The sequence below is a fragment of the Lampris incognitus genome, chromosome 16, assembly GCF_029633865.1.
Source record: "Lampris incognitus isolate fLamInc1 chromosome 16, fLamInc1.hap2, whole genome shotgun sequence".
In the NCBI taxonomy this organism is placed as follows: Eukaryota; Metazoa; Chordata; class Actinopteri; order Lampriformes; family Lampridae; genus Lampris; species Lampris incognitus.
In genome coordinates, this window is record NC_079226.1 from 13530964 (window position 1) to 13557407 (window position 26444).

Genomic DNA, 26444 nt, shown 5'->3' on the forward strand with positions numbered 1-26444 from the left:
AGCGACCCAATCACAACCGGGGCTTTGGGGAGGGCGAGATGACAGGTCCCCACTACATCCGATACATCCTATGGATAAGGGAAGCGGTGTAGCGCAGGAGGGTAAACGCACCCAAACGAAGTTTACCAAGGTTGGGGGGTTTGTTTCAGACTATACCTTCACTAAGAGAATATAGTGTATTTCACTGGGGGGGGGGGAATATACACACAAATTAATACATATCTTTGCGGGTAGTTTGTTTGTTTACACATATGAAAAAAAAGATGCAACGTATAATTGGAAAGAGAAATTGAAGGAGAATTGCCCTAAAACCCCTCAAAAGGCTTGAAAAGCGGCCTCCTCCGGGCAACATACGACAGGAAGCAATCTCAGCAATGCGGTGTGCACAACATGTACGTCGACAATACAGACGCAGCGAGAGACGGAGGCACAGTCCAGCACAGCACCCGGCAACAATGCACCCCATAAACACCACAGCAGTACAATGGATCAGTCATAGTCAGGAGAGACACACACACACACACACACACACACACACACACACACATCAAGACCACTCATTCACGATACATGCAAGTACACACCAACACTATCACTAACAGATTAAGAACATACACTCATGTGATATGGCTGAGAGTTTTCATAAGACAAGGGAGATAATAAGCACAAATAAGCGATATTCATAATAGGCCTTTAGACTTACTATACGACAAAGGAAAATACTGGTTGGACCCAGCTTATATAGGCAGACCATAAGGAAACATATTGGTTGGTAAGGCGAAGTGGTTTCAGGGCTCTCGTTTAAACTGCTGTGAAGACAAAGTCACAAAAATATAAAGGCAGGGCAATCCACAATCTGGACCCCTGGTAGAATATACTAAACTGAGATTGGGAAGAATGGGGGAGGGGGGGTCTAAAGAGAGAAGAACTACACGTGCAGTAAGTATGAAATTGATAATTTTATGCAAATATGTCATGAAAAAAAGGGGGAGGGTTCTTTTTAAGGAACTATGAGCAGATAAACCGATCTGGCGATGGTTCACTTGATAAACACTGAGGACACCTAATTGAAGAAATTAGTGGGTTGCCTAATGATAATAACTATGGTCTCTGAGCACTTGGCTCAAAAAAAAAAAGCAAAACAACATTGCATGTAATCAAACATGTTGTATCAAGTGAGTCTACATGACTTTGTTAAGTAATTTCTAATTGCTTGAGTGCACGCTAATGACCCAAGTTTCCTAGCAGCAGTGGCAGTTCTAGCTTGTATGATGCCCTGGGCGACCCCCCCTCCCTTTAGCCCCCCCCAGTGCCAATAACAAAAGCACCATTCTGCGCTAACTGTAATTTTTATTCAGGCATGCTAACAAAAAACACACAAATAAAGCTAAATTGCTCAAATCCTATATCACACCAATAGAATAACACAATTATAAAGAAGGGAACCTGATTATTACACAATTACACTGTTGTACCGGTTTACATCATTACATTATTGCACTGTTGCAATATTGCACTATGGGGGGGTGCTTGCATGTGCCTCAAAGAGAGGACTGACTGACTCTTGATGCAAAGAAACATTCTTGGCTGCAAGCATGTAGGCCCACTTGCTCTGTGTCAGAACATTCGATATATAATATTCGGTTAATGACCACATCAAACTGCCACACGGGCATCAAAACCAAACATCACGGTGTGATACAGTGCGGCCAACTAAAGCAGGCCACAGTATACTCTGCAGAGTGATGTGCTATACTCCATAGTTTATCGGCACAAATAAGACACGGATCGGTCAAATAGCCAAACAGCCTGTAAACACACACATTTATGAACATTAAATCATAAACAGAGCAGGCCAGGCTGCCTACAAGGGATCCAGCCCTCATCAACACCCATCACATGCAATACAGTGCTAACTGTGAATAATTAATAAACCTTAACCCTAATTAAACCTAATTACAGTTGATTGGGAATAGCCCTTACCTTAAACAGAAGTGACCACAGAGGCCTCTGGCCTCTGGCTTCAGAGTCGATTGACACAGATTTTTTGGTAAATCCAAAATTTGCGAGTAAGTTTTCTTTTTTGATATATTTGTATGCTGACTACGAAACAGAGAGGGATATATGCAGTTCGGCGCACAGACTGAGTGGGACTGAGAAAGTCTGTACGTTCCATGATGAAGAAGATAGGGAAAACAGAAATGCGTGGCAAAAATAGCATGTCACAACTTTAGAGACCCCCCCCCCTCAATTTTTTTTCCACAAATCACGTTTTCAGGGTAGCTCGTGTCTTATTAAGAGGAGCCGAGCCCCCCCTGTAGTTCTCACCCTGGTGCAGACTGGTTTTATCCATCCATCCCTGCATTATCCGAACCGCTTATCCTGCTCTCAGGGTCGCGGGGATGCTGCAGCCTATCCCGGCAGTCATTGGGCGGGTGGCGGGGAGACACCCTGGACAGGCCGCCAGGTTATTCTTAGGGATTTTGCACAAACCAGAAAAAAATGCAACAACATGTCTTATGAATGAATTGCGGTTTATTTGGCAGCATTGCGTTGTGTGACTGATTCTACTAATTGCATCAGTGCTGTACAAAGTTAGAGGTGAGCTATTTGATAGATTCCCCCGCTCTCGGGCTTCCAGTGGGGAGAGCTGAGGTCAACCTACCCCCCCCTCCTTCCCCACGTCATACTTGTGGGTGGGAGACCTTCCCAGGTAGTAGCCTGCCTAGCTCACAAACTAGCATCAGGGCGGCCACTCCGACAAGGTTAACTGACCCACACCCACACCGACCCTTCGTTGACATAACATGCAAATGAGCGATAGAAAATGTTCACCATTCACTGATTGCACGAATGTCCCCATCCTGAATGTGTTTTGTGTGCAGGGGCCCTGCGCTGCCCCGGTGTACAGAAGTTGCGTGGAACCGTTTGGCATCACATTTTTAAACAAGTCCAACGTTACACCTCTTTGTGTTGGCAAAGACAACTTCTTTGGCGAAGACCCAAAGAAGATATGTTATTTTCCCATCCTTAGATGCTGCATCAAGACCAGTAAGTCAGCACATGTATTGTGCCCTAAATACCGTTCAGATGGTGACATTCATCAATCGCGTATTGGTTTTGAGAATATTTTCAGTTCCGTGAGTTGACCTTAAACAGTATTTATTTGAATGAACACCTTTGATTTTATCATGTATCTATGAAACGACTAGAAGAACCAGCCTGTTGCCAATTTAAAGAAATCAAGTCTAATCGATAGTCAAACTGTCATCGTTTGTTGCATGATGCAAAACAAATCTCACAGGCCTGACCTCTAGCGGCAGGTTGAGGCACCTACATACAGCAATTACATGGTCTCGACAAGGCCTTTCTGAGCCTGCATTGGCAAAGCGAGTTATCTATTTATAACAAATGTGATCAGTGAACAGATATGATTTCCACGTCATTTTTCTTTAAGGGAACTGAAGCTTAACACATTTACACTGAGGCAAATTCTCTGCACCACACCAGCAACCAGAGAGGTGGACGCCCCGGCTTCAGAAAGTAAAAGCCCTACCATGTATCTGTTCTAGCCATTCACTTAACAAGGGGATACCTGGCTGAAGAGTTGTGCTAATTAAATTCAGCCGGTGTAGTGCATGGGTGGAACAGATACGTGGCGGGACTTTTACTTTCTGAAGCCGGTTTGTCCACCTCTGCTAGCAACCACAGTTTCGGAGTTGCATCCTATATGCAAAAAGATTATTCTCAACTATACTAGTGTTGTTTGTTCGCTGGCGGCGCGGTGGTTAGCGCGGATGCCTCACAGCAAGAAGGTCCTGGGTTCGAGCCCCGGGGTAGTCCAACCTCGGTGGGTCGTCCCGGGTCGTCCTCTGTGTGGAGTTTGCATGTTCTCCCCGTGTCTGTGTGGGTTTCCTCCTGGTGCTCCGGTTTCCTCCCACAGTCTAAAGACATGTAGGTCAGGTGAATTGGCCCTACTAAATTGTCCCTAGGTGTGAATGTGTGTGTGTGTGTGTGTGTGTGTGTGTGTGTGTGTGTGTGTGTGTGTGTGTGTGTGTGTGTGTGTGTGTGCGCTGTGATGGCCCGGCGGCCTGTCCAGGGGGTCTCCCCGCCTGCCGCCCAGTGACTGCTGTCATAGGCTCCAGCATCCTTGCGATTCTGAGAGCAGGATATGCGTCTAAGATAATGGATGGATGGATGGATGGATGGATGGATGGATGGATGTTTGTTCGCTGATGTCAGCCTAAAGGAAAGTAGGGGATATTAAGGTTAGCATCTGTTGATTTGCAGACATTCAGTTATTTATCCCATAGCTTATGTTTTGAGTTTAAATAGGTTTGCGGGAGAATCATTTTCCGTTCAAGCAGCCCGAAAGAAATCCTGTCAAGCTCATTCGGCCAGTTTGGAGGACTCCCCAGAAAGTCAACCAATGATGAAATTGCAAAACTTAAAAGTAGAACTTACAAAATTCTTCCTCCTCTGAGTAAATACAAATGATCTTCTTTGCCTCCCATCTGACAGCAGTGTACAGAGGGGGGGGGGGGGTTTGGGAAGAGCAAGGGCTTTGAATATTGCATTAGAGTGCAGATTCTATCTGACAATGCAAATACGGTTTGCGACTTCCTCCTTCGTTGTTATATGGCAGCACTTCTCCAGGAACTACTCTTGAAGACGACCATTTGCAGGACTAATTCATGGAGGTAGTGTCCACAATGTGGCTGTTACAGTTTGTTAGCATTATGGGACTATTTTGTTCTTATTCAGCAGGCGAGGGCATCGTGCACATGCACGCTCCGGGGGACATAATCATCGGGGGACTTTTCCAGATTCACTCAGAAGCTAACAAAAGCGCGATTCCTGTTCCTTTGGTCTGCTCTGGGTGAGTATAATCTGACAGGAAAAAAATCACAATAGGAAATTTGAACCACAAGTTCAGCGGCTCCATCTGTCTTTTCTTGATCTCCGTAGCCATGACTTCGAAACGCACCTACAAGCTCAAGTGATGATATTTGCCATCCAAGAAATTAACCAGCGCAAACCAAAGGTTTTGCCCAACTTTACCCTTGGATATGACATATATGACACGTGCGGAGATGTAAGGTTTGCCATCAGAAGCACGCTTCAGCTCTTGAGGGGCCCTACAGATCCTCAGAGCTGTTCTTCGCTTGGAGACTACCCCTCTGTTCTACCTGAACCACATGCAAAAGTCGTGATCGGGGAGAGGCATTCAGAAGTGTCTATAGCTGTTGCACGAATATTGGCTCTGGCATCAGTTCCCCAGGTTTGTGAACATACTTTCTTTATTGTGTTCTTTTAAAATTCAAATCACAAAAGCTTCTTTCATAGACTAATGCACGGGTAATGCTGAGTGGATGTGAATCGTTGACTTACTTTCAATCAAGTTTATAGGTGCATAATTACAAAGTTGATATGCGATAGCACGCATATATATATATATGTATATATATGCATACACACACACACACACACACACACACACATGCATGCTATGGAATATGATATATGACATATAGCATATATATATCATATACTATATAGGGCGGAACGGTGGTGTAGTGGTTAGCACGGTCACCTCACATTAAGAAGGTCCTGGGTTCGAGCCCCGGGGTGGTCCAACCTCGGGGGTTGTCCCGGGTCGGCCCGTGTGGCATTTGCATGTTCTCCCCGTGTCTGCGTGGGTTTCCTCCGGGTGCTCTGGTTTCCTCCCACAGTCCAAACACATGTCGGTCAGGTGAATCGGCCGTACTAAATTGTCCCAAGGTGTGTGTGTGTGTGTGTGTGTGTGTGTGTGTGTGTGTGTGTGTGTGTGTGTGTGTGTGTGTGTGTGTGGGCCCTTTGATGGACTGGCGGCCTGTCCAGGGTGTCTCCCCGCCTGCTGCCCAATGACTGCTGGGATAGGCTCCAGCATCGCTGCCACCCTGGGTGCAGAACAAGCAGTGTGGATAATGGATGGATGGATATTCCATAGCATTTTCTCTTCAGAGCTCTCCTTAGATTGCAGTCATAACACAACAGAGGCACTTTTTCAACACGTTAATTTACCCTCTCTCTCTCACCAAACACAGATAAGTTATGGATCAACCAGTGAGCTACTCAGCAGGAAGTTAAAGTTTCCCACCTTTCTACGCACAATCCCTAGTGATGCACATCAGGTAGAGGCCATCGCTAAGCTGGTGAAGCGGTTCAACTGGCAAATAGTGGCCGTTATTGGAAGCGATGATGAATATGGCAAGTACGGCAGCGAACACCTGATTGACCTCTTCAGCGGGAACCAGTGCATCGACTTCAAGATGATCCTACCTGGTTACTTTATGTCAAACAAGACGAAGACCCGTGACAAGCTAGCCGAGCTGATGAACCTGATCAACCAGTCCTCTGCCGAGGCCATCATCCTTTTCACCAAGGAGTCCAACGTCAAAATTATCATGGAGGCGGCTGTTCAAATGAACATCAACAGGACTTTGATTGCGAGCGATTCATGGTCCACTTCCCATAAGATCTCAGAGATGCCTGGCATCGAGAGGGTCGGCCAGGTGTTTGGTTTCATCTCCAAGAAAAACGAAGTGCCTGGTTTTGAAGACTATGTCAAGTCGATGATTAACAGTACAACCAACACCTTTTTGAAGGATAATTTGATGCATTGCTCACCTTGCTCCAGTCCTTCAACCAGCCGAAATGGGTCCATGCCAAGCCAGAGGCGGTCGTGTCTGGACCCTCGGTGCTTGGTGAGTTACATTGACCAGGATGAATCGTACAATATCTACCTAGCCGTCAGAGTTATCGCCGAGGGACTGAGAAGATTGCTGAAGTGTGATAGCGAAAAATGTGAACGCAGCGCCGATTTTACAGCCTTGGAGGTAAACACATTTTCAAATACAACTGTTTTTGCATTCATAGGGAAAAAAAATATATTCATAGATTTAAAAAAAAAAAATCTTAACCTATTCTGCGTGGTTTCAACTTCATTGTTATTATTCGGCCATATGTTTGCATGTATGTCTCTGCAGCTTTTTAGGGAGATCAAGAACGTCGACTTCACCGTCAACAACGTCACACACATGTCCTTTGATGATAATGGCGACCCCACTATAGGATATGACATTGTCAAATGGGACATGGCCGCATCGAATCTACGTATAAAAACCATTGGAGAGTATCGGCCGTCTGGGGAGATCATCCTTCAAGAGCATCTTGACCATCTTATTAGAGAAAGCTGCAATGTGACGGTAATGTCCATTATATATATATATATATATAGTGTGTGTGTGTGTGTGTATAGATGGGTGACAAATGACAGGAAAAGCCAACATAAAGTGTCTTAGTAAGGTGTTTGGCCACCACGAGCCTCCTTGTCATAGATTCGACAAGTCTCCGAACTCCGCTGGAAGGATGGAGCACCATTCCTCCAAAAGATATTCCCTCATGTGGTGTTTTGATGATGGTGGTGGTGGAGAGTGCTGTCTAACATGTCGGTTCAAAATCTCCCATAAAGGTGTTCAGTTGGGCTGAGATCTGGTGACTGTGAAGGCCATAGCATGTGATTTACATCATTTTCATCCTCATCAAACCATTCGGTGACCCCCTTGTGCCCTGTGGGTGGGGACACTGTCATCCTGGAAGAGGCCACTGCCATCAGGCTAGAAACGTCTCATCATAGAATAAAGGGGATCTCTTAGAATAACTTTGTTTGGATTTGCAGTGGGGCGGCACGGTGGTGCAGTGGTTAGCGCAGTTGCCTCACAGTAAGAAGGTCCTGGGTTCGAGCCCCGGGGTGGCCCAACCTTGGGGGTCGTCCTCTGTGTGGAATTTGCATGTTCTCCCCGTGTCTGCACGGGTTTCCTCCGGGTGCTCCGGTTTCCTCCCACAGCCCAAAGACATGTAGGTCAGGTGAATCGGCCATACTAAATTGTCCCTAGGTGTGAATGTGTGTGTGTTGGCGCTGTGATGGACTGGCGGCCTGTCCAGGGTGTCTCCCCGCCTGCCGACCAATGACTGCCAGGGTAGGCTCCAACATCCCCATGACCCTGAGAGCAGGATAAGCGGTTTGGATAATCAATGGATGATTTGCAGTGACCCTTCCCTCTAAGGGACGAGTGGACCCAAACTATGCCAGGAACCCCTCACTGTAGGGGTCAAGCATTCATGTTTTTCCTTTAATTTGTCACCCATCTCTATCCATCTATCCATCTATCTATCCATCTATCTATCTATCTATCTATCTATCTATCTATCTATCTATCTATCTATCTATCTATCTATCTATCTATCTATCTATCTATCTATCTATCTATCCATCCATCCATCCATCCATCCATCTATCCATCTATCCATCTATCCATCTATCCATCTATCTATCTATCTATCTATCTATCTATCTATCTATCTATCTATCTATCTATCTATCTATCTATCTATCTATCTATCTATCTATCTATCTATTGCCAAACATTACACTAAATTGAATATCTGAATTCATTACTTTTACTGATTCTGTTTGTACCAAAAGGTAACTGCTTACAACTGCTCTAAAACCTGTCAACCGGGATTTGAATTAAAAAAGAAAAGAGGGGAACCCTGCTGTAAGGAATGCATTCGTTGTCGTAAAGGACATTATTCCACTGGAAAAGGTAAGTTTTTTTTCTTATCTTTCATTAGTAAAAAAAACAAACAAAAAACAAAAAACAAAAAAACAAAACAAACACACCTATAAAGAATTCACCCCTGAACGTAATCTCCACCGTACAAAACAAGATTTACATCTCAACCTCCCGAATAATCCACACGCAATTTACTCACTTCCCTCCTTCTCTGTTTGTTCCTCTCCTCTCTGGGTGGAGCTACAGGTCCCCCAGGGTAAAAAGCAATAGGTTTACATTTTCCTTTTTTCCATCCATCCATCCATCCATCCATCCATCCATCCATCCATCCATCCATTATCCAAACCGTTTATCCTGCTCTCAGGGTCACGGGGATGCTGCGGCCTATCCCAGCAGTCATTGGTCGGCAGGCGGGGAGACACCCTGGACAGGCCGCCAGGCCATCACAGGGCCTGCACACACACATTCACACATACATTACACGCCAAGGGACAAATTAGTATGGCCAATTCACCTGACCTTCATGTCTTTGGACTATGGGAGGAAACCGGAGCACCCTGAGGAAACCCGTGTAGACACGGGGAGAACATGTAAACTCCCCACACTTTCCCCCCCCCCAAGTGCAATAAAGTGCTTACGTTGCACTACACCTTGACTGCACTGCTCAGCAGCACTTTATTATGGCCACCATAACCGTGCAGGTAGCACAGTGGCCCAGCGATTAGCATTTTTGCCTCACAGCAAGAAGGTCCTGGGTTCAAACCCCAGGTCCTTCCTGTGTGGAGTTTGCATGTTCTCCCCGTGTCTGTGTGGGTTTCCTCCGGGTGCTCCGGTTTCCTCCCACCATCAAAAAGACACGCACGCTAGGGTTAATACTCCTGCCTGTGCCCCTGAGCAAGGCAATGGAAAGAAGAACTGGAGTTGTTCCCCGGGTGCTGCAGCTGCCCACTGCTCCTACACAATAGGATGAGTTAAATGCACAAGACACATTCATTGTAAGAACACAATGACAAAATAAAGTGGCTTTCAATTCCAATGGTTTGATATTGTTAGCAAACAGCTTTTGGTTGTTTGCTCTAACTGTTGTGATTCATGTCCCATGTTCTCTTGTATGTTGTGTTTGTGTTTTTACCCTCTACCGCAAATCAAATTTCCCCCTCAAGGGGTAAAGTTCTGAACTGAACTGAACTGTTATAACCCTCATTTAGTTCAAACAGCAGTTGTCCCTGTCGTTTCAACAGGTATGGAGTGTGAGCAATGCAAGGAAGATCAATATACACCTCTGCAGAGACACAGGTGCCTGGAAAAACCTGTGGTGTTCCTCACGTGGTCAGACCCCTTCATTATAGCCATATTATTATTTGAAATGTTGGGCATTGTTGCCACCCTCCTAGTGGCCATTTTGTTTATGGTCTATCGACGGACCCCCATTGTGAAGGCTGTTGGAGGCCACTGGTGTTTCGTGGAGCTTTTGTCCCTGCTCGCCTGCTTCTGCCTCATCTGTACGTTTACTGGGAAGCCTACGAAGCTGTCCTGTGCAGCAGGCTTGCCTGTGTTCGGCATGACCTTCACCCTCTGCGTCTGCTGCATTCTGGCCAACCTCCTCCAAATCTTAGCGGGCTTTAGTTTTAATAAGAGGCTGGGAAACTGGCTGAAGAGACTCAACCAGCCCTTGGCTGTGGTGGCAATCCTCTCTGGGGTCCAGGTGGCCTTGTGTGCAGTTTGGCTCATCTGTCGCCCACCTTTCCCATTTTCGCAACCCATCAACAAAGAGATAATTCTGGGTTGCAATAAAAACTCCCGTGTGTTTTTCATTGCCATGTTAGGCTATATTGCTCTGTTGGCATTGACCTGTTTTTTGTTTGCATTCAAAGGAAAGCGGTTGCCAGATCTGTATAAAAATGCCAGCTTCGTTACCATCAGCATGCTGCTTTTTCTGGTGGTGTGGCTCATCTTCATTCCCATCTACATCAGCAACAAGGCTGAGAAATACACGCGGGCTTTAGAGGCTGCTGCCATTCTGGTTTCCAGCTACAGCATCCTCTGCTGTCACCTAGCCCCAAAGTGTTACATCATGGTGTTCAGGAAAGAGATAAATGATGAAAACGCCATCACCAATTATATCAAGAAGCATTTTGAACAGAAAGGGATGACGGTGGCTAAAACATAGACGGAGTTCACCCACAGAAATGAGGATTTAAACTGAGCGCACTGGAATCCTTCCCCGCCCCCCCCCTTTTCTCCACAATTGTACTTGGCCAATTACCCCGCTCTTCCGAGCCATCCCAGTCACTGCTCGACCCCCTCCGCCAATCCGGGGAGGGCTGCAGACTAGCACATGCCTCCTCCGATACCTCACCTGACAGTGAGGATTTTCAGCTGGGGGACGTAGCGCGTGGGAGGATCACGCTATTTCCGCCAGTTCCCCCGACCGACCGACCAGAGGAGGCGCTAGTGCAGTGACCAGGACACATACCCACATCCGGCTTCCCACCTGCAGACACAGCCAGCTGTGTCTATAGGGACGCCCGACCAAGCCGGAGGTAACACGGGGATTCAAACCAGCAATCCCCGTGTTGGTAGGCCACGGAGTAGACTGCCATGCCACCAAGACGCCCAACACACTGGAATCTTAATACAATTCTCCAGTATAAATGCTTTTGTGAACTTACAATGTCGCATGTGTGTGATGTATCACGTTCTGTATTACGCAGTGTTCGGCTTTGTTGCATGAGGTTCTCAAACTTGTTCTCCAATGTTGTTTCAATACCTTTCTGCATCTGCTACTGCCGCTACTTTTGTGCCAGCATTGCTACCAGTAATTTCTTAATAAAAATGGTGTAGAAATAACATCTCTGTATTCCTTATGCAGCTTAGTTACAATGTTACCTCAGAACCTGCAGATAGTCAGCAGAAGGAAAGCGGATTCGGGCCGTAGAGGAGCATGTCGGTGGGGAAGCTTTGTTGCGGCATTGGGACCCAGTCATTGTTTTCCAGGTCCCAAGTCAAGGCCCAGGTCCAAAACTTTGAGATTCAAATGCGTTCTTCATCAGATTTAACGCCATTTCAACATTTTAACAACAGAGTAATGATTAATATGATAAATTTACACAAATCATGAATGCTTTTTAAAATGTGTGTTTATCACAGATTAATTGAAAGTGGATCTGTTATCATGGACGTGAAGAGTTGATTGGCTGCACTCTTTTTAAAAGCGTTTCATCTTTGGGCTTGGAGACGGTATCAAGTCTTTCAAGTCAAAAGGCTCAAGTCCACATCAAGTCACAAGCCGTTGGTGTTGAGTTGCGTCTTTCAGTTTTGTCAAGTCACGTCTAAAAGTCATCCAATTTGTGACTTGAGTCTGACTCCAGTCCAAGTCACGTGACTCATGTCCACACCTCTGCCGTGTTCCCTATTTGTTAGCATGTATCGTCAGTGAACTGGTTAGCTTAGCTCAGTTTAGTTTTAACTCAGTTTTATGTATGTTCACATATTTTTTCTTGTCCTTTTTTGTTCCTTCAACTTCAACTTCAACAAAATCACGAGCTCCCAAGCACTGCCTTATTTTGCAGGCAGAGATATAGAAATTTATACCATGGTCACTTTGGTGGTCAAAGTGGTTAAAAAGATGATTAAAAGATGGGAAGTGATTTACAGGCATTTAAAAACGCACAAAAAAAATCAGGCCCTTATCTGACCTCGCCTTTCCACCCGTGATATAAATCTATTTCAAGTCACAAACTGTCTGTTGCAAACAGCAACCCAGCTTCAGAAAGTAAAAGTCCTGCCACGTATTTGTTCCACCCATGCACTACACCAGCTGAATTTAAATAGCACAACTCGTCAGCCAGGTAAATTGTTTAGTAAATGGCTAGAACAAACACATGGTAGGTCTTTTACTTTCCGAAGCCAGGGTGTCCACCTCTGATTTTTGTACATTTGGATAGTCACCATTTGTATTTTGTTGACAAAGGACTGATCATAATCTGTTCTGTGTATGTGCGTGACAGAACTCGGGGGAAATATGAACTGACTCACAACTTCCCTCTTTCATGGCAATTATCTATAATAATTGTTCTACCTACTTTTCCAGGAAGATAACGCATAATAATTTGTAATGACTACTTGTGGCGGCTGCTAAGATTTCAGTGCATGGCTGGAGACGCCCTCATTTTCAACCGGGTGGCCGGACGAACCCTTAGAAGTTGGCCACCAGCGTGGGAATGATGTTCACGTTTAATGAATCTTCACAGAAAGTTGAATCAATTCATCTGGACACATATTGAGAAAGAACCGTTATAACTCATCTAAGTGACCTCTTCAGTCTCAGCTGGCCAAGAGGATGGCACAACACAGGAGAGCTAACACGTCAGGCCAGGACTCCACAGTCTACACCCATCTACAGGGCAGTGGCCACTCTTTCAGGATGACGATGTGCACATCCTTGATAGGGAGGAAAGCTGGTTTGAACGGGGAGTCAAAGAGGCCATCTATTTGAAGAGGGAACGACCACCCCTGAACCGAAGTGGGGGGCCTAAGCATACATCTGTCACCATCTTACAATGCTATGATTGCTACTATTCCCCAACCCTCTGTGAATAGTACACATGGCCATTGTAACTCTAGTTAATGGTCACGCCTATGTGCATATGACACCGGTTGTTGGTTTTGGGCGTTAAGCCATTGTATTGTTCATAGGGGTGGGGATACCTGCAGTCAGCTGAGACTGAAGAGGTCACTCAGATGAGTGATGAAACGTTTCTCTCAGTAAACGTTGTGTCCAGATGAACTGATTCAACTTCCTGTGGTGTCCTGAACTGGATTATTGAGAATGCGTGACGATGTCAGTAGAGGACATTGTTCTGCTTCTCGGAAACCGGCACAGGTTAATGTCTGGCTCCAATGACTTGTGACTAGTGTAAACCAACTCTTTCATATCATCGTAGATTTGCCATGTTTCCTTTAAGCTATGTTCAATTCTTTTTTTCTTTAACTAAATATCAGTTGGGGACCGTGCATTTCAGATCTAGGCCTTCGGTGAGACGTCACCTCCTCATAATTACCCAAAGACAGCCGTCATATCGCCATGCTACAATGTATTAGTCGCAAACGTGTTTATCATCACAATCATCACCATCGTCGTCATTTGACACGTTTCACTTTCACAACAGCGATCTCGTGTGGCGACATGGTGTAACGCACAGCTTTGCTGGAAGTAATCCCACTGGGCATATACATATTGTAACGTGCATGGATAAGTGGACACGCTGGCCGCTGGCTCGCGGGTCTGAGCCTTTAGTCGAGCGGTCAGCGATGTCTCCTGCGGTGCGGGCGATACGGGTTCGCTTCCCGGCCGCGGCAGTTCCTGTGGTTGCGTTGTCCCCCCAATTCGCTACAATATGCTATTAAGAAACTCACCAAACACATCCCCAGCCGGGCCGTTGGGCATAAAAACAATCAAACATTAAGCAAAACGAATAGCTGTACAAAAAGTACATTTGACTCACCAGTGTTGTCTATTTGAAGAGAAAACCCATTCTCCTTTCTTTCTGGATGAAACGCTCGATCAGACGGCCATAGAGCACTCCTTTGGCTTTTAAATAAGACGAGCCAGGTTTTGGAAGCCTGTGTGGCTCCATGACCCCTTCTGTGAGGAGAAAAGCAAGCCCGCCCAGCAGTCAAGTTTCCCGCTTTGCCCGGATCCACTGAGCCGCGGGTACCTTTCCTAGGTGCTTGCCTGGAAATGCCGCCGATACGCCTTCCCCGGTTGGGTCAGAGCCGCTAACTGTGGGGCTGGTCTGCCCATCTCCGCAATCCTTTGCTTTCCCCCAAACGATCGTCTTGAAAATGGTGTGACTAATAAATCTGCCACCGCGTCATTCACGAGTTCTCCTTGAGACATTATGCTAGTTTAGCTAACTAGGTCAAAAACACAAATGCTAGCTAACATTAGCCACCAACTACCGCGACCTAGGCGCTGCTGCTGATAGGCTGAACAATCGGTAATGTGGCTGTATACAGCGAAGGTCCTATGACGCTGTGCAAGTATAAAAGAACACGCCCACCCGCTACACATCCAGATCTGATTGGTTGAGTAATCTATCACTCCGGTATTAACGCCTATCTTATTTAGATAGCGGAGACCCTCACTCGAGATGCCGAAGGCGCTGGCAGGAGGAGTCTTCTCACACGGTTACAACAGAGGGGAAAAGCTGATTGGATGATTTTTTAAAAAACATTTTTGGCCGAGAGACTGCAAGCAGAGCCTCCCGGATTCGCATGTGTAGTCGAAATCGAAATGTGATGCGATATTAACAGATTGATTAGAAGATTGTATTGTAACGTGCATGGATAAGTAGACACGCTGGCCACTGGCTTGCGGATCTGACCCTTTAGTCGAGCGGTTAGCGATGTCTCCTGCGGTGCGGGCGATACGGGTTCGATTCGGCCGCGGCAGTTCCTGTGGTTGCGTTGTCCCCCCAATTCGCTATAGTATTATATTTATGGAAGTGTTTTCCCTTTTCTGTGGAGTCTTGGGCCCTGACGATTCGCCGCAGACTAAATTTATTTCAGATTTTTCTCCCAATTTAGTTGCCAATCGATCCCTATTTTAGTTCAAACAACCACCCTCGTACTGCATATGCGTTCGCCAACCGCATCTCTCCGGGCTGCAGTCCCGAAGGAGTCGCCGCGCCACCTTCGCGACAAGGCGACTCCAGGCCGAATCACTGCTTTACCCGACACACACAGAGACAGCGCGGCGGATGCTTCATCGAGTCCGGCCATAGTCGGCCCTGACGAGACCGGGGCGCGAACCCCGGTCCTCAGTGGGCAACTGCATCGACACAAAGCCGATGCTTAGACCGCTACACCACCGCGGATCCGGAGCTATGTTCAATTTTGAAGCTAACACCTCTTTAAACTGTGGTGAGTGGTGAATACTGAGTAATACATGAGTAAAATAGACCCCCCCCCCATATTTCTAGTCTGCTTCCAAATTAGTAATGTGCTCTTTAACATAATTTACATCAAACATTGTATGGGAGGAATTCACAAATTAGTTACATTCATATTACTTGTGTGAACTAATAATAAGACACGTTAGCCCCTAGCCAATTGATCCGACCCTTTAGCCGAGCGGTTAGCGATATCGCCTTGTGGCGCAGTACACCTCGTATCGAATCCCGCACCGGGCAAAAAAAATAACCGGTTAGACTTGTAAGTTAGTCAGTTATGTCTGTATAATGAATGGTCTGTAATTTGAATGGCTACCATCATGTTTGTTTCGTTTTCTGTTTTCCCCATTACAGGTTTGTATTTGGTAGTTGTTCTTATTAAACACAGAGGTTAGGTTTGATCATACAAGTAGCATGGAGGGGAGCAGGTAGTCAGTCATAAGTGCGTGAATACTTTTATTTTGTCTCTATAAACTTGAGAGAGGAACAGACAGCAGCAACAAACTTCCAAGATCCGGGCACCTGGAAATCAAAGACTCCAAAGAAAATGTTAACAGTTCATTTTTATAAAATACGGAAGTTGCCAATGATTCAGTGTTACTGGCGGGGAGTTTGATAACTAAATAAAGTTACAACACCAATGACACTGCTTGTATTACCTACCTCTGTCTGCCGTGGACCCGTCTGTCCAGCAAAATAATCATATTTTGGACCTAATCTGACCCCTTCTCCTTTCTAACATCTTTTGACATTTGTATTGATCTTTGTATTTAACCCGTTCACTAAATAATTGATAGTCATGTCTCACTTTGGGGTACATACACTAAGTGACCGAAAGGGGGCGCCAAATCTCCTGTTTTGTCATCGTTGTGTCGTAGCCATTTACGCCCCAGTTAGTTTGTTTTTATGTAAACAAGCAATAACATACACGGTGAAACACATGCAGCAGGAGTTCCACTGTCTACAGGATACAAAGTATAGTCATACAATCAAAAGGCAGATTCTACACATTGCCCTCGTCTCAACGGCTTTAAAGTTCTTGCAGTGTTTGATGGGTATCTCTGTTAGACCTAAAATGACACCAAGGCTGTCTTTCTGTTTTGCACATTTGCTGGCATGTAAATTTTGTTTCTGCCTATCTTATCACTGTTGGGCATACTGAATGAAATTCAGTTTTCAGCTTGTCACGAGGCTATTCATATCACCACACAATATGCACATTGCCAAAACAGAGCGAGTTATACTTGCCTCAGTTATCAGAAAATGAGCAAAGAAGACTGGTATTTAATATAAACCTCGCTACTTTGGACTTGACTGAATTATATGTATATATTGCAGGTGGCTCTAACATTTTTTATATCCAAAAAAAATCCTCTTACAAGCGCCACTTGCTGACTTGTGGTTCCCAGGTAGAAACCAAAAGTCACTCGCCCACTGGCATCACTAAGCTTTTCTCCCACAATCAAGTATTGGTTGAAACACTGAGTAACCTGCCGCCATTTCTGTTGCTGAGCTTTCGGTTTCATACACAAATTACAGATATGTTCCCTTCAACAGATTTAAAAGGATCACAAGCAGACTCGCACCTAATTTTTTTTATTAAAAAAAGAATACAAAATTAAAAAAAGAAAGTTTCCATAGGAAAGCAATACAAATGTGCAATCCCCTCTCTTTCAAATCCATTTTGAAATGTATTGTTAATCATTTAAGTCACAAATAGGCTTACTGCTTAGGATAACAGTTAAATATATATATATATAAAAACAGAAAAGGAGAAGAGGAGAGGGACAGTTTGCTTTTTGAGTCCCTGTATTTCATCTTAAGGGGTTCTGTACAGAAGTGGAGACCACAGGGGGAAAGATATATATATACATGTAGCAGCCATTCCTGAGGAAATAAATCACCCCTCTAAACGCCTTTGTGAATTATAAATTATGGATGTGGCTTCAGCTATAACAGGGCTTCATAAAAATGCAGGTATATATTACACAGAATCCCACTTACGGACTTTTAGAAGCAAATTTGGATTAGTTACAGCCCATTCTTAAGGGAGACTTCTGGCTAAAACATTTATTACTTTGCTGCAAGTTAAGATCAATTAGTAGTACTTAAATAACTTAATTTGTGGAAATTGAAAGAAAATTTACATATGTTCTAGTTCCATGGTTGAAGAGAAAACTAAATGATGGTGAACTCATTTATGGTACAGAACAAGGCGGCGAGTTGTTCATTCCCTGCACTGCTCCAGCTCAGCTTGAGATTCTTCATACACTAATGTTCCAGTTGTCCAAAGAGAGAAAACTATGAAGAGTTTTGAGAACAGAAAAAAAAGAAAATGTTGCCCTGTGACAGTCTGCCATGAACCCACATTGACAGAGTATTTCAGCCTCATTTCAGTGAGGGGAGGGTTTACCCCCAGCTTCCATACAGAACAGAATTTTGTGCACTAACATGTCCATCTCGTTCTCCTGTCAAGTAACTGGCCTTTCGCGTGTATACATTTGAGAAAAAAACAAAAACAAAACTAGACTATATAGTGACACAGGATGCTAGATCTGGAGAATGGTGCTGTGTTGATGTCCTTAAACCACACGGGTCTGGCAAGGCTTAGCAGGGATCTCCAAGCCACTTTCTCGGCCACAGCAAGCTGGGATACCAGCCGGGCAAGACTCCTCCACATGGACAGGCATGCCCTGTGCACAGATTTGCTGGACGTGTTGCCTGGAGAGGAGTAACATAAAAGGATTTAGAGCTTGGAACACAAGACGTCTTATTTTACAAGTGTCCCCCATAATCAGACATGTTCTATGGAACTCCTTTGTTCAGTGCACCATGGAATACATATGGCAAATAAAAACCAAAACCTTAGAATTTCAGCAAAAAACTACACACTTTATGATTCAAATGAATGGTCCTCTGTGTGCTATACTCACCAGGCAGGGCGGGACATGACATAGTAAATATCTGGCCTTTGGAAGCCATTGAAGGTAGAGGAAGCAGCCACAGTGTAAGCACCCATATTCTCAAACACCAACCAGTCTCCCACCTGCAGATCAGGCAAGCTACACTGCTCAGCAATGCGGTCGAGGCCGTCACATGTTGGGCCCCAGATACTGCAGTGGTACATTACTTCATCTGGCTTTGGCTTCTGTAGAGAGAAATTCAACGATTGTCTTCATCATGCCATGCAACTTTGTGTGAAAATAGTAAAATGGAAAAAAAAAACAAGAATATATGGCGCTGCAATTAACCTCACCTTGTGTAAAGTTGGAAGACAGTGAGCGTGGTCATAGAGAATACAGTTGAAGGAACCGTAAACTCCATCGTTGACATAGTACATCAGGGTCCTGTCATTGGTCCCATCGTCTTCCTCTGTAGCAGAGACATTGACAATTCATTAAACTGACAACAAATGTTACCACTGATTATATAATTTGAAAAATTAATTAAATGATCCCTGCCCCATCAACAACAACAGCTGTTACCATCAGGTGCCGACTGCTCATTCAGGATGACCTTCTTGGCAATGATGTTGACCACCAGTGTGTAAGCAGAGGCCACATAGTAGCGACCTGGCTCAGCAATGATCCTCACACCGCAGTCAGCCGAAAAGTACTTGTCCAGTGCCAGGTTGATTACTACTGCAATCTGGGATTAAAAAAAAAAAAAACCCAGCCAGGGTCAAGTGCCATCCTTCAAATTTTAATAGTCCACCAGCTTTTTAAGTCATCAATCCCTATTCCACACGTGCCACTAGTATTAGCTGTGCAATTCTTAAAAATGCTTTGCTATATTAAAACAAGAGTGGAAAAAACAAAAATGAATACCTCCTCAAATTTAAGTTTGACATCATCTGAACCAGGGTATCCACCGCCAATGTCCAACAAGTTCATGTTAAAGCCCAGTTCATCCTAGAAACAAAAAGATTTTCATGACACAACTTAAAGCTGAGGGAGCATTTTCTTCAGAAATATACATTCAAATCAATAATCACAATCTGTTTGAGATAAGACTTTTATTTATTCAATGCATCATACTCAGTTAAATGGGTGTTACTAACCCCCATATCAAAGACACAGCGGGCATCAGAGATGGCTTGCGTGAAGGTTTCAGGGTCAGTGCAGCCACTGCCTACATGGAAACTGACTCCAATCACATCTAGCCCCAGTTCCTTGGCTCGCTCGAGCAGACCCCGGCACGCCTTGAGGGGGGCCCCAAACTTCACACTCAGACGGCATATCGCCTTTGAATCATCTGTGGCAATTCGGAGCACCAACCTGGACGTAAAGGGGAAAAAAGACAAAAAAACAAACCAAATAAGATGTATGCACCTTCAGCAGAAATAGGAAATGAGATTTATTGTTTGGATAGGGTCCTGTAAACTCAAACACAGCTTAAAATTCTGCTGATGAGATGAAAAAGTGAATAATAACACCACACACGGGGTGGTAACAACTGAACCACTGTGTCACTGATTCCCTTACTTGGCATTGTCATGACAGCGGGCAACTTTCATGAGTTCCACTTCGCTATCAAAGGTCATCATTCGGACACCGTGGGTAGAAGCATATTTGATCTGAGAAACTTGCTTGCAAGGATTTGCATATATGATTCTGCTTGGATCCACTCCTAGAGATTGAACCAGCTGGATCTCCATCTAATAAGGAGACATTTAATTAAAAAGGAAATTTTGATCAGTTCACAAAAATATATGATATATCGCTTATTACTTTTTTTACAACTCAGGAAATGTGATGATGCAAAATTTTAATCTTCAATGAATTTGTACACAACACTATATCTTAAAAAAAGAAAAAAAAACCCCACACATACCTTGCTTGCACAGTCAAAGCCAGCCCCTAGGGAAGCCAAGGTCATAACCACAGCCCGGCTGTCATTGCATTTGACGGCATAGAAGGGAGTGACACGAGGCATGGTCCTCATCCATCGCAAATGCTTCTTTAGCACATCCCCCAAGTCACATACATAGAAGGCATCCCTGTCATCCTGCAGTGTGGGTTTGGAGGGAAATATGGGCTTAGCACAAAATGGGGCCCCTTAACTAAAACATCTCATTACACCAAATTAAACACTATAGCCTACATAAACAACTGACATTGTTTTTAACACGAATAACCAAAGTTATAAAAAGGCAATAACCTGATGGATTACGAAACTCAGTGGAATTTATGGGTCCAACACAGCAGAAGGTTATGCAGCCAATATAATACTTCGAGTCAACCTTACTGTGTACTTTGGTGCATTTATATTTTCTCCCAAACAAACCTGCACAGGAAACTTACCGTCATGGATGACTCATTGATCTTCTGCTCAACTATGTCCCGGGCAGAGAAGCCCTCCTCCAGGAAAGAGAATTCAAACTCAGCAGAGGTGAGAGTGTTCATGGTCACAGGAAAACCTTTAGATAGGCCACAAAGAACTGGAAAGGGGATGGGCACAATGAGAGAACATTAAGTGGTAAGCTCACAGTCTCTTGTGATCTTGATTACCAGTATTACTGAGTGACTAACAAGTCATGAGATTATAGTCAGTGTTATCAATTTTCAAAAGAATTCTACATATTAACCGTGTTACAATACTGTGACACCACTTACTTGGATATGAAAGTGATGAAATGCTGTGTAGCTTTTATCACGTGCAGAGCAGCCAAGGGGGCTCACCAGTAAAGTTAAACCCTTTCAAATAAGACTCAAGGCCAGGGCCTGCTGAGTAGCCAGTGTGTGCTTTCCTAATGTGATTATTCTGTAAACAAGAGCAGAGGTTGCCGGGAATAAGACCTACAAACAGGGTCAACATAGTTACAACTAGAGAATACGCTGGTCGGGATAGAGCTGTTCACAAATGAATATCATTCATGTCATCTTTGCCATCTTTCACTACGGGCCTTGGCAAACAATTTTCAAAATGTATTTGAAGTTAAAATGATCAATTCAAATTGTTGAATGGACCGGGTTCAATGCAGAAACACCGGGTATGCCTCCATAGACACCGAATCATTGCGACGACGACGGTGCAACTAAGTTAGATCCATTTAAAAAAAAAATTGTGTCTGTAAAAAAAGGCCACATTAATCTCGGCGATAGGCCCAACATACCTGTGCTCAACATCACCCACGAAAACCTTTTTTTACGTTTTTACTTTAATGCAAGCGTCATTTTCACTCTTTTTTTTTTTTTAAATCCACACTATGAATGAGACCTTATGGAAAAACGCAGGCGCGCAAGCACCGCCCATTGTAAGACTTGGTCCAATTAAAAGAGAGCTCACTTCGCAGCTTCAAGATGACACGAGAATCAGCCAACCAGTGACAAAAGACGACTGACGTAAAGACGTCGGTTTGCCGGTTCCGGCTCTTGCGACGTATTCACGCCATGCGGTACTTGAGGCTCGAGAAATAATGGTTTTCATCTTGGCTACATAAGTTCCCCCCCAAAGACCGTTTAACATTCACGGAGGTACCGGTGAAAACACGCTGCTGACCTCATTAACGTCTAACGTGATAGGAAAAACGGTTAGCAACGGCAACTTCTGTTCATTTGAAGCCGGACACGTCGCACGGCTTGCCGTTACTTAACGACTTGGCGTCGCAGCTTGACAAGTTGGTTAAGAGTCGACGCCTGCCTGCCAGATATCATCAGCCAGTATCGCTATTTTACGCCCAAGTAAAAGGAAAAGAAGAAGAAAAAAAGAGTCGGTTAACGTTCACTTGTAAGAGAAAACTGCTGGCCAGTTTTGACGCGAACGTACGGTACCGACGCACACTCGAGACAAAATAAAAAGGTGACGGGAGACCTACCTTAAAAAGCATTTACAAAGAGTTTGTCCATTAGACCAAATAAAAAAAAAATTCTGGGATAAAAAGAAATACGGGTCCCCTTCTCGCCGTCGAGTCCCGCTGAGGTTCGTTCACCCGGAGCCGTGCGGAAACTAGAGGAGACGGATAAAGGATACCGATAGTATTTATAGAGGTCTCGTTTCCCCGGCAACGCAGCCAGCTGAAACCGGCCGCCCATCGACGTAGGAACCGGTTTAGTCTTGTCACCGAATCCACGTGGTCGTTATCAGAGGCGTTGTTAGTATCTTGAAGCATTTTTTGGGGGCTGAAGCCCAGCCCAGAAGTCTTTAGGGTTTCGCCCGGCAACTGCACCGTTTTCCAAGTTATTTAAGAGCGAACTGAATAGATAGATGTGGGCCACTGGGCTCTGCAAAAAGGTCCCGCTCAGGTGCGCAGGCAGGCTTTCAAAACACCGACTCAAACCCAACAAAGTGAGTGCAGTCTGAGTTCTCATTCATCTCCATTTCGGTCTTTATTTTCAGCAGCAAAAGTAAAACCCCCAAGAAGAAAATAAGAGCCTTGACGATGAAGTAGTAGCTGCCATATGCTAGATTGTATGTTGTTGCCAGTGTAGTAGTAGACCAACCCTAGTCTCATAGGTTCTTCTTGTACTGGGGTGACAAAGGCTCCTTTTGAACTGTGACAACATTGGGCTGCGACAAACTGCGTTAACTCTTTTCATCCGTCTATCCGATACTCGCCTCTCTGGTAGCTCTTTGGGTGTCTTATCTGTCGCCTCCTCTGCTCTTCGCCCCGCTCTCCTTGTCATAAAACGGAACACATGTGGCACTCTCACGTCATCTGCTGCTACAGCAACAGGGGATAACTCTTCCACCACTTCCTCTCGCCTCGCCTGCGCCTCGTTGTCTTTATCCTTTTTCTATTAAAAAAAAAAACTTGTTATATCCATAGATTCTTATATCCTTAGTGAATTAGCTAGCTAGCTACCACCAGATGGCAACAATGGCAAGCCCGGTGCGGCTCTTGCTCTCGCTCAACGAAAATGCGCACGTACCAAGTAGTGTGACGTAGATCTGCTTGCATACTTCCGTTTTTGATAAACGATATATTATTTCGAGGGCTTTAATGCATGATCTGAATGGCAGATGAATAGATCTGGGGCTTAAAAAAAACACTGGCGCACTGCACGGTGGCGCAGCGGTTAGCGAGGTCGCCTCACAGCAAGGAGATCCTGGGTTCGGGCCCCGGGGCAGTTAGTCCAACCTTGGGGGTCGTCCTCTGTGGAGTTTGCATGTTCTCCCCGTGTCTGCGTGGGTTTCCTCCCACAGTCCAAAGACATGTAGGTCAGGCGAATCGGCATTACTAAATTGTCCCTAGATATATATGTGTGTGTGTGTGTGTGTGTGTGTGTGTGTGTGTGTGTGTGTGTGTGTGTGTGTGTGTGTGTGTGTGTGTGTGTGTGTGTGTGTGTGCGTGTGTGGGCCCTGTGTGATGGCCTGGCGGCTTGTCCAGGGTGTTTCCCCGCCTGCCGCCCAATGACTGCTGGGATAGTCTCCAGCATTCCCGTGACCCTGTGAGCAGGATAAGCGGTTCGGATAATGGATGGATGGAAAAAGAAAAAAATCAGAATATCCGAGCTATTTTTAAAATAGTAACCTCAGACACCCAAGCCCAACGACGCCACTCGTTATCAAAAGAGAAGTCAGACGCCAACAGAGGACTGCACAAACTCTTAGATTTCCCACCCCTAAAAACATGCAAATCTACTGCGTAACGAATCAACCAGCCATCAGGTCTGTGAATGTTCTCATTCATCCAGGTCATAGTTATCCAAAGGAATTGAATCAAGCGCAACTGGAAAGTCAGGTTGCACTTGTGTTACTTTTCCTGTCTCCCGTCTTCTGACCACCTTCCCCGGAAGTTACAGGGGACCCGAATTTATTTCGGATCCAGGGCCGAAGCTCACTGGCGCTGTCCGTCACTGCCTGGTGCTAGCTAGCTAGCTAGCTAAACTCCGGAGTACAACCCAACACGGTTCAATAGTTCACTCCGTCTGAAAATGGCGAGGACACCGTCTTCTCTCTTTGGAAACACATTTAATCCTTCTTCACAGCTGCACAAAAACGTTGACATAGGTCCAATATTTCACAGTTCTTAGTCATAATATTTCCTTTCACTTGCGCAGAGCTCCCACTACCGTTCGCGCCACACAACAACAACTTCCTCATTCGCCCCTCCCTACCAACCAATCAGAGTCCGACCCTAGATCTTGCTCTTAAAGCGGTAAACCCTTATTTACCAACACTTGATTCAATTCCTTTGGACAACCAACCATCAACAAATCAATCAATCAATCAATCAAATGGAAATTAATTTGTTTGTGTATCAACCTTTGCACTGTCTTTGTTGTAAAATTGTAGTTTGTTTGACTAAGGCTTTGTTAGGACTGCAGTCAAATCGGATTCATTTCTCAAATTTGCACCGTCATTTGCAAGCGACCAGATCAGATGTGCGTGTCCAGACATTGCTTGGTTTAATCTGTTTAATCTGCATCAGATCCAGTAATGGTTTAGCCCATGCAGTGAACTCTGGGGGGAGCTTGAGGCTCGCTCTCTTCGATCACTTACCTCCGTGGAGTGAGTTACTGTTGGGGCCTAGGCGAACGCGCGGACCCAAGGAGGCAGGAGGCGGTGCAGTGGTGCTGAAACGGGTTTATTCGTCTTAGCCAAAAAGGTGGGCAACAGAAAAAGGGCAGGAGGCGGTGACTGAAGGCCGGCTGGCGCCTTCCCGGGATCTGGGCTGAAGCAACGAGGTCCTGGATCTGGAAATGGCAAGGGGGAGAGTTTGGTCAAGGAATAAACAAACCAACGGCGAGAACGCTTTCTCGGGGAACCTCTTCTGGGTAGGGTGCGCAGGCACTACCGATGAGACGCAAATTATCTGGCGAAGCGGTGACGGCTGAACCAGGCGTTCATGGAGGAGAGGTGGGTGATTGCACGTGGGGATCAAGTGTGCCTTGCTGCACTCAGCCCGAAGTAGGTCAGCCCCGCCTCCATGTCGCAGCCCATCCTGCAGATACTCGGGAGAGAGGAGGGGGAAACACTCAGACCGTAACAGTTACGTTCATATGCAGTCATTAATAAAGAATACTTACCTTTTGAAACTATAAAGTTGTCTAGCAGTTACATTACCCACGCACACGTAATTAATCAGATAACACGACATGGTGTTAGAATAGAATCGGAAGCAGTTTTTTTTTATTTGCAATTTCATTTAGCAGACGCTTTTATCCAAAGCGACGTACACCTGCGTTAATACAACACAAGAAAGGATCTAGTCAGGGGGCGACTGTAATGTCCATGCTTTGTAACATGTTTTAGTAATGTTTCTGGCGTCAGTTTTTATGTTTATTCTGGTCATAAGGGGGCGCTCTAGGCTAACGTGTCGTATATGTGAGACGTTCTTTGGTTCACGTTGAGCCCGGAAGTAGCGGAGTGAGAGAGGCGTGTTAGCGTTATTATGGATCCCCCTGCTTTTCTGGGCAAGACTAGGAAGACCCGCCCCTACTCTATCCATGATTGGCTAACCCCACCCTAACCTTAGCCAACCTAACCAACGGAGGCGACGAGTACTAGCCAATCAGAGGCAGAGTTCGCGGAAAACGGGTACGAGTACTGGCCAATCAGAGACAGAGTGCCCATAAAAGCAGTGGGTTTCATAATAACGCGGCGTGTTCGTATGCCATGGCTAGCAGATACGCTAGCAGATGTAGCGTTGTCGTTATGCAATTATTTCAAAGATTCCAAAACGCAGCTTCATGGTATTTGAGTTATTATTTCAAAACGTTACAGCGACAACGCAAGCAAGTGTCAGAAAAACTAGGTTCAAGTCCGATAGGACATAGGTGTTGTAGTATTTGCCCTGTGGCACAATTCTAAACTTAACAAAATAATAAGTGCATATGCCGGCTCAGCACTGCGTGTTTATTCAGTCCACCATCTTGGATCACATACGTGACTATTCCAATCTCGCGGGACTTGCCAATGGCACTAT

General features: G+C 45.1%; 2 protein-coding genes across 2 annotated transcripts; one reads left to right on the top strand and one right to left on the bottom strand.

Moving 5' to 3' along the window:
- The first annotated feature begins 4784 nt into the window (after window positions 1–4784).
- LOC130126730 (G-protein coupled receptor family C group 6 member A-like) lies at window positions 4785–10788 on the top strand. Its single transcript, XM_056296347.1, has 6 exons — window positions 4785–4879; window positions 4969–5281; window positions 6087–6878; window positions 7029–7247; window positions 8528–8648; window positions 9860–10788. The coding sequence occupies exons 1-6, from the start codon at window positions 4785–4787 to the stop codon at window positions 10786–10788; spliced, it is 2469 nt and encodes an 822-aa protein (XP_056152322.1).
- A 6366-nt stretch (window positions 10789–17154) lies between these two features.
- On the bottom strand, window positions 17155–22614 carry odc1 (ornithine decarboxylase 1). The gene is made up of 11 exons (XM_056295578.1): window positions 22392–22614; window positions 21190–21337; window positions 20878–21014; window positions 20408–20581; window positions 20059–20231; window positions 19635–19851; window positions 19402–19485; window positions 19060–19222; window positions 18831–18946; window positions 18508–18722; window positions 17155–18295 (listed from the first exon to the last, which is right to left on the bottom strand). Exons 3-11 carry the CDS (start codon window positions 20977–20979, stop codon window positions 18157–18159), a joined length of 1383 nt encoding a protein of 460 aa, XP_056151553.1. The 5' UTR covers window positions 20980–21014; window positions 21190–21337; window positions 22392–22614; the 3' UTR covers window positions 17155–18156.
- Between the last annotated feature and the right edge of the window lie 3830 nt (window positions 22615–26444).

Bases quoted from the DNA above. Each gene is read 5' to 3' on its own strand.
- LOC130126730 (XM_056296347.1), top strand. From the start codon at position 4,785: ATGCACGCTCCGGGGGACATAATCATCGGGGGACTTTTCCAGATTCAC. The intron at 5,282-6,086 runs GTTTGTGAACAT...CACCAAACACAG, and splicing joins CTCTGGCATCAGTTCCCCAG to ATAAGTTATGGATCAACCAG. The intron at 7,248-8,527 runs GTAATGTCCATT...TTGTACCAAAAG, and splicing joins GAGAAAGCTGCAATGTGACG to GTAACTGCTTACAACTGCTC.
- odc1 (XM_056295578.1), bottom strand. From the start codon at position 20,979: ATGAACACTCTCACCTCTGCTGAGTTTGAATTCTCTTTCCTGGAGGAG. The intron at 18,947-19,059 runs GTAACAGCTGTT...TCTCTGCTACAG, and splicing joins TGAGCAGTCGGCACCTGATG to AGGAAGACGATGGGACCAAT. The intron at 18,723-18,830 runs GTGAGGTTAATT...TTCTCTCTACAG, and splicing joins GTCTTCCAACTTTACACAAG to AAGCCAAAGCCAGATGAAGT.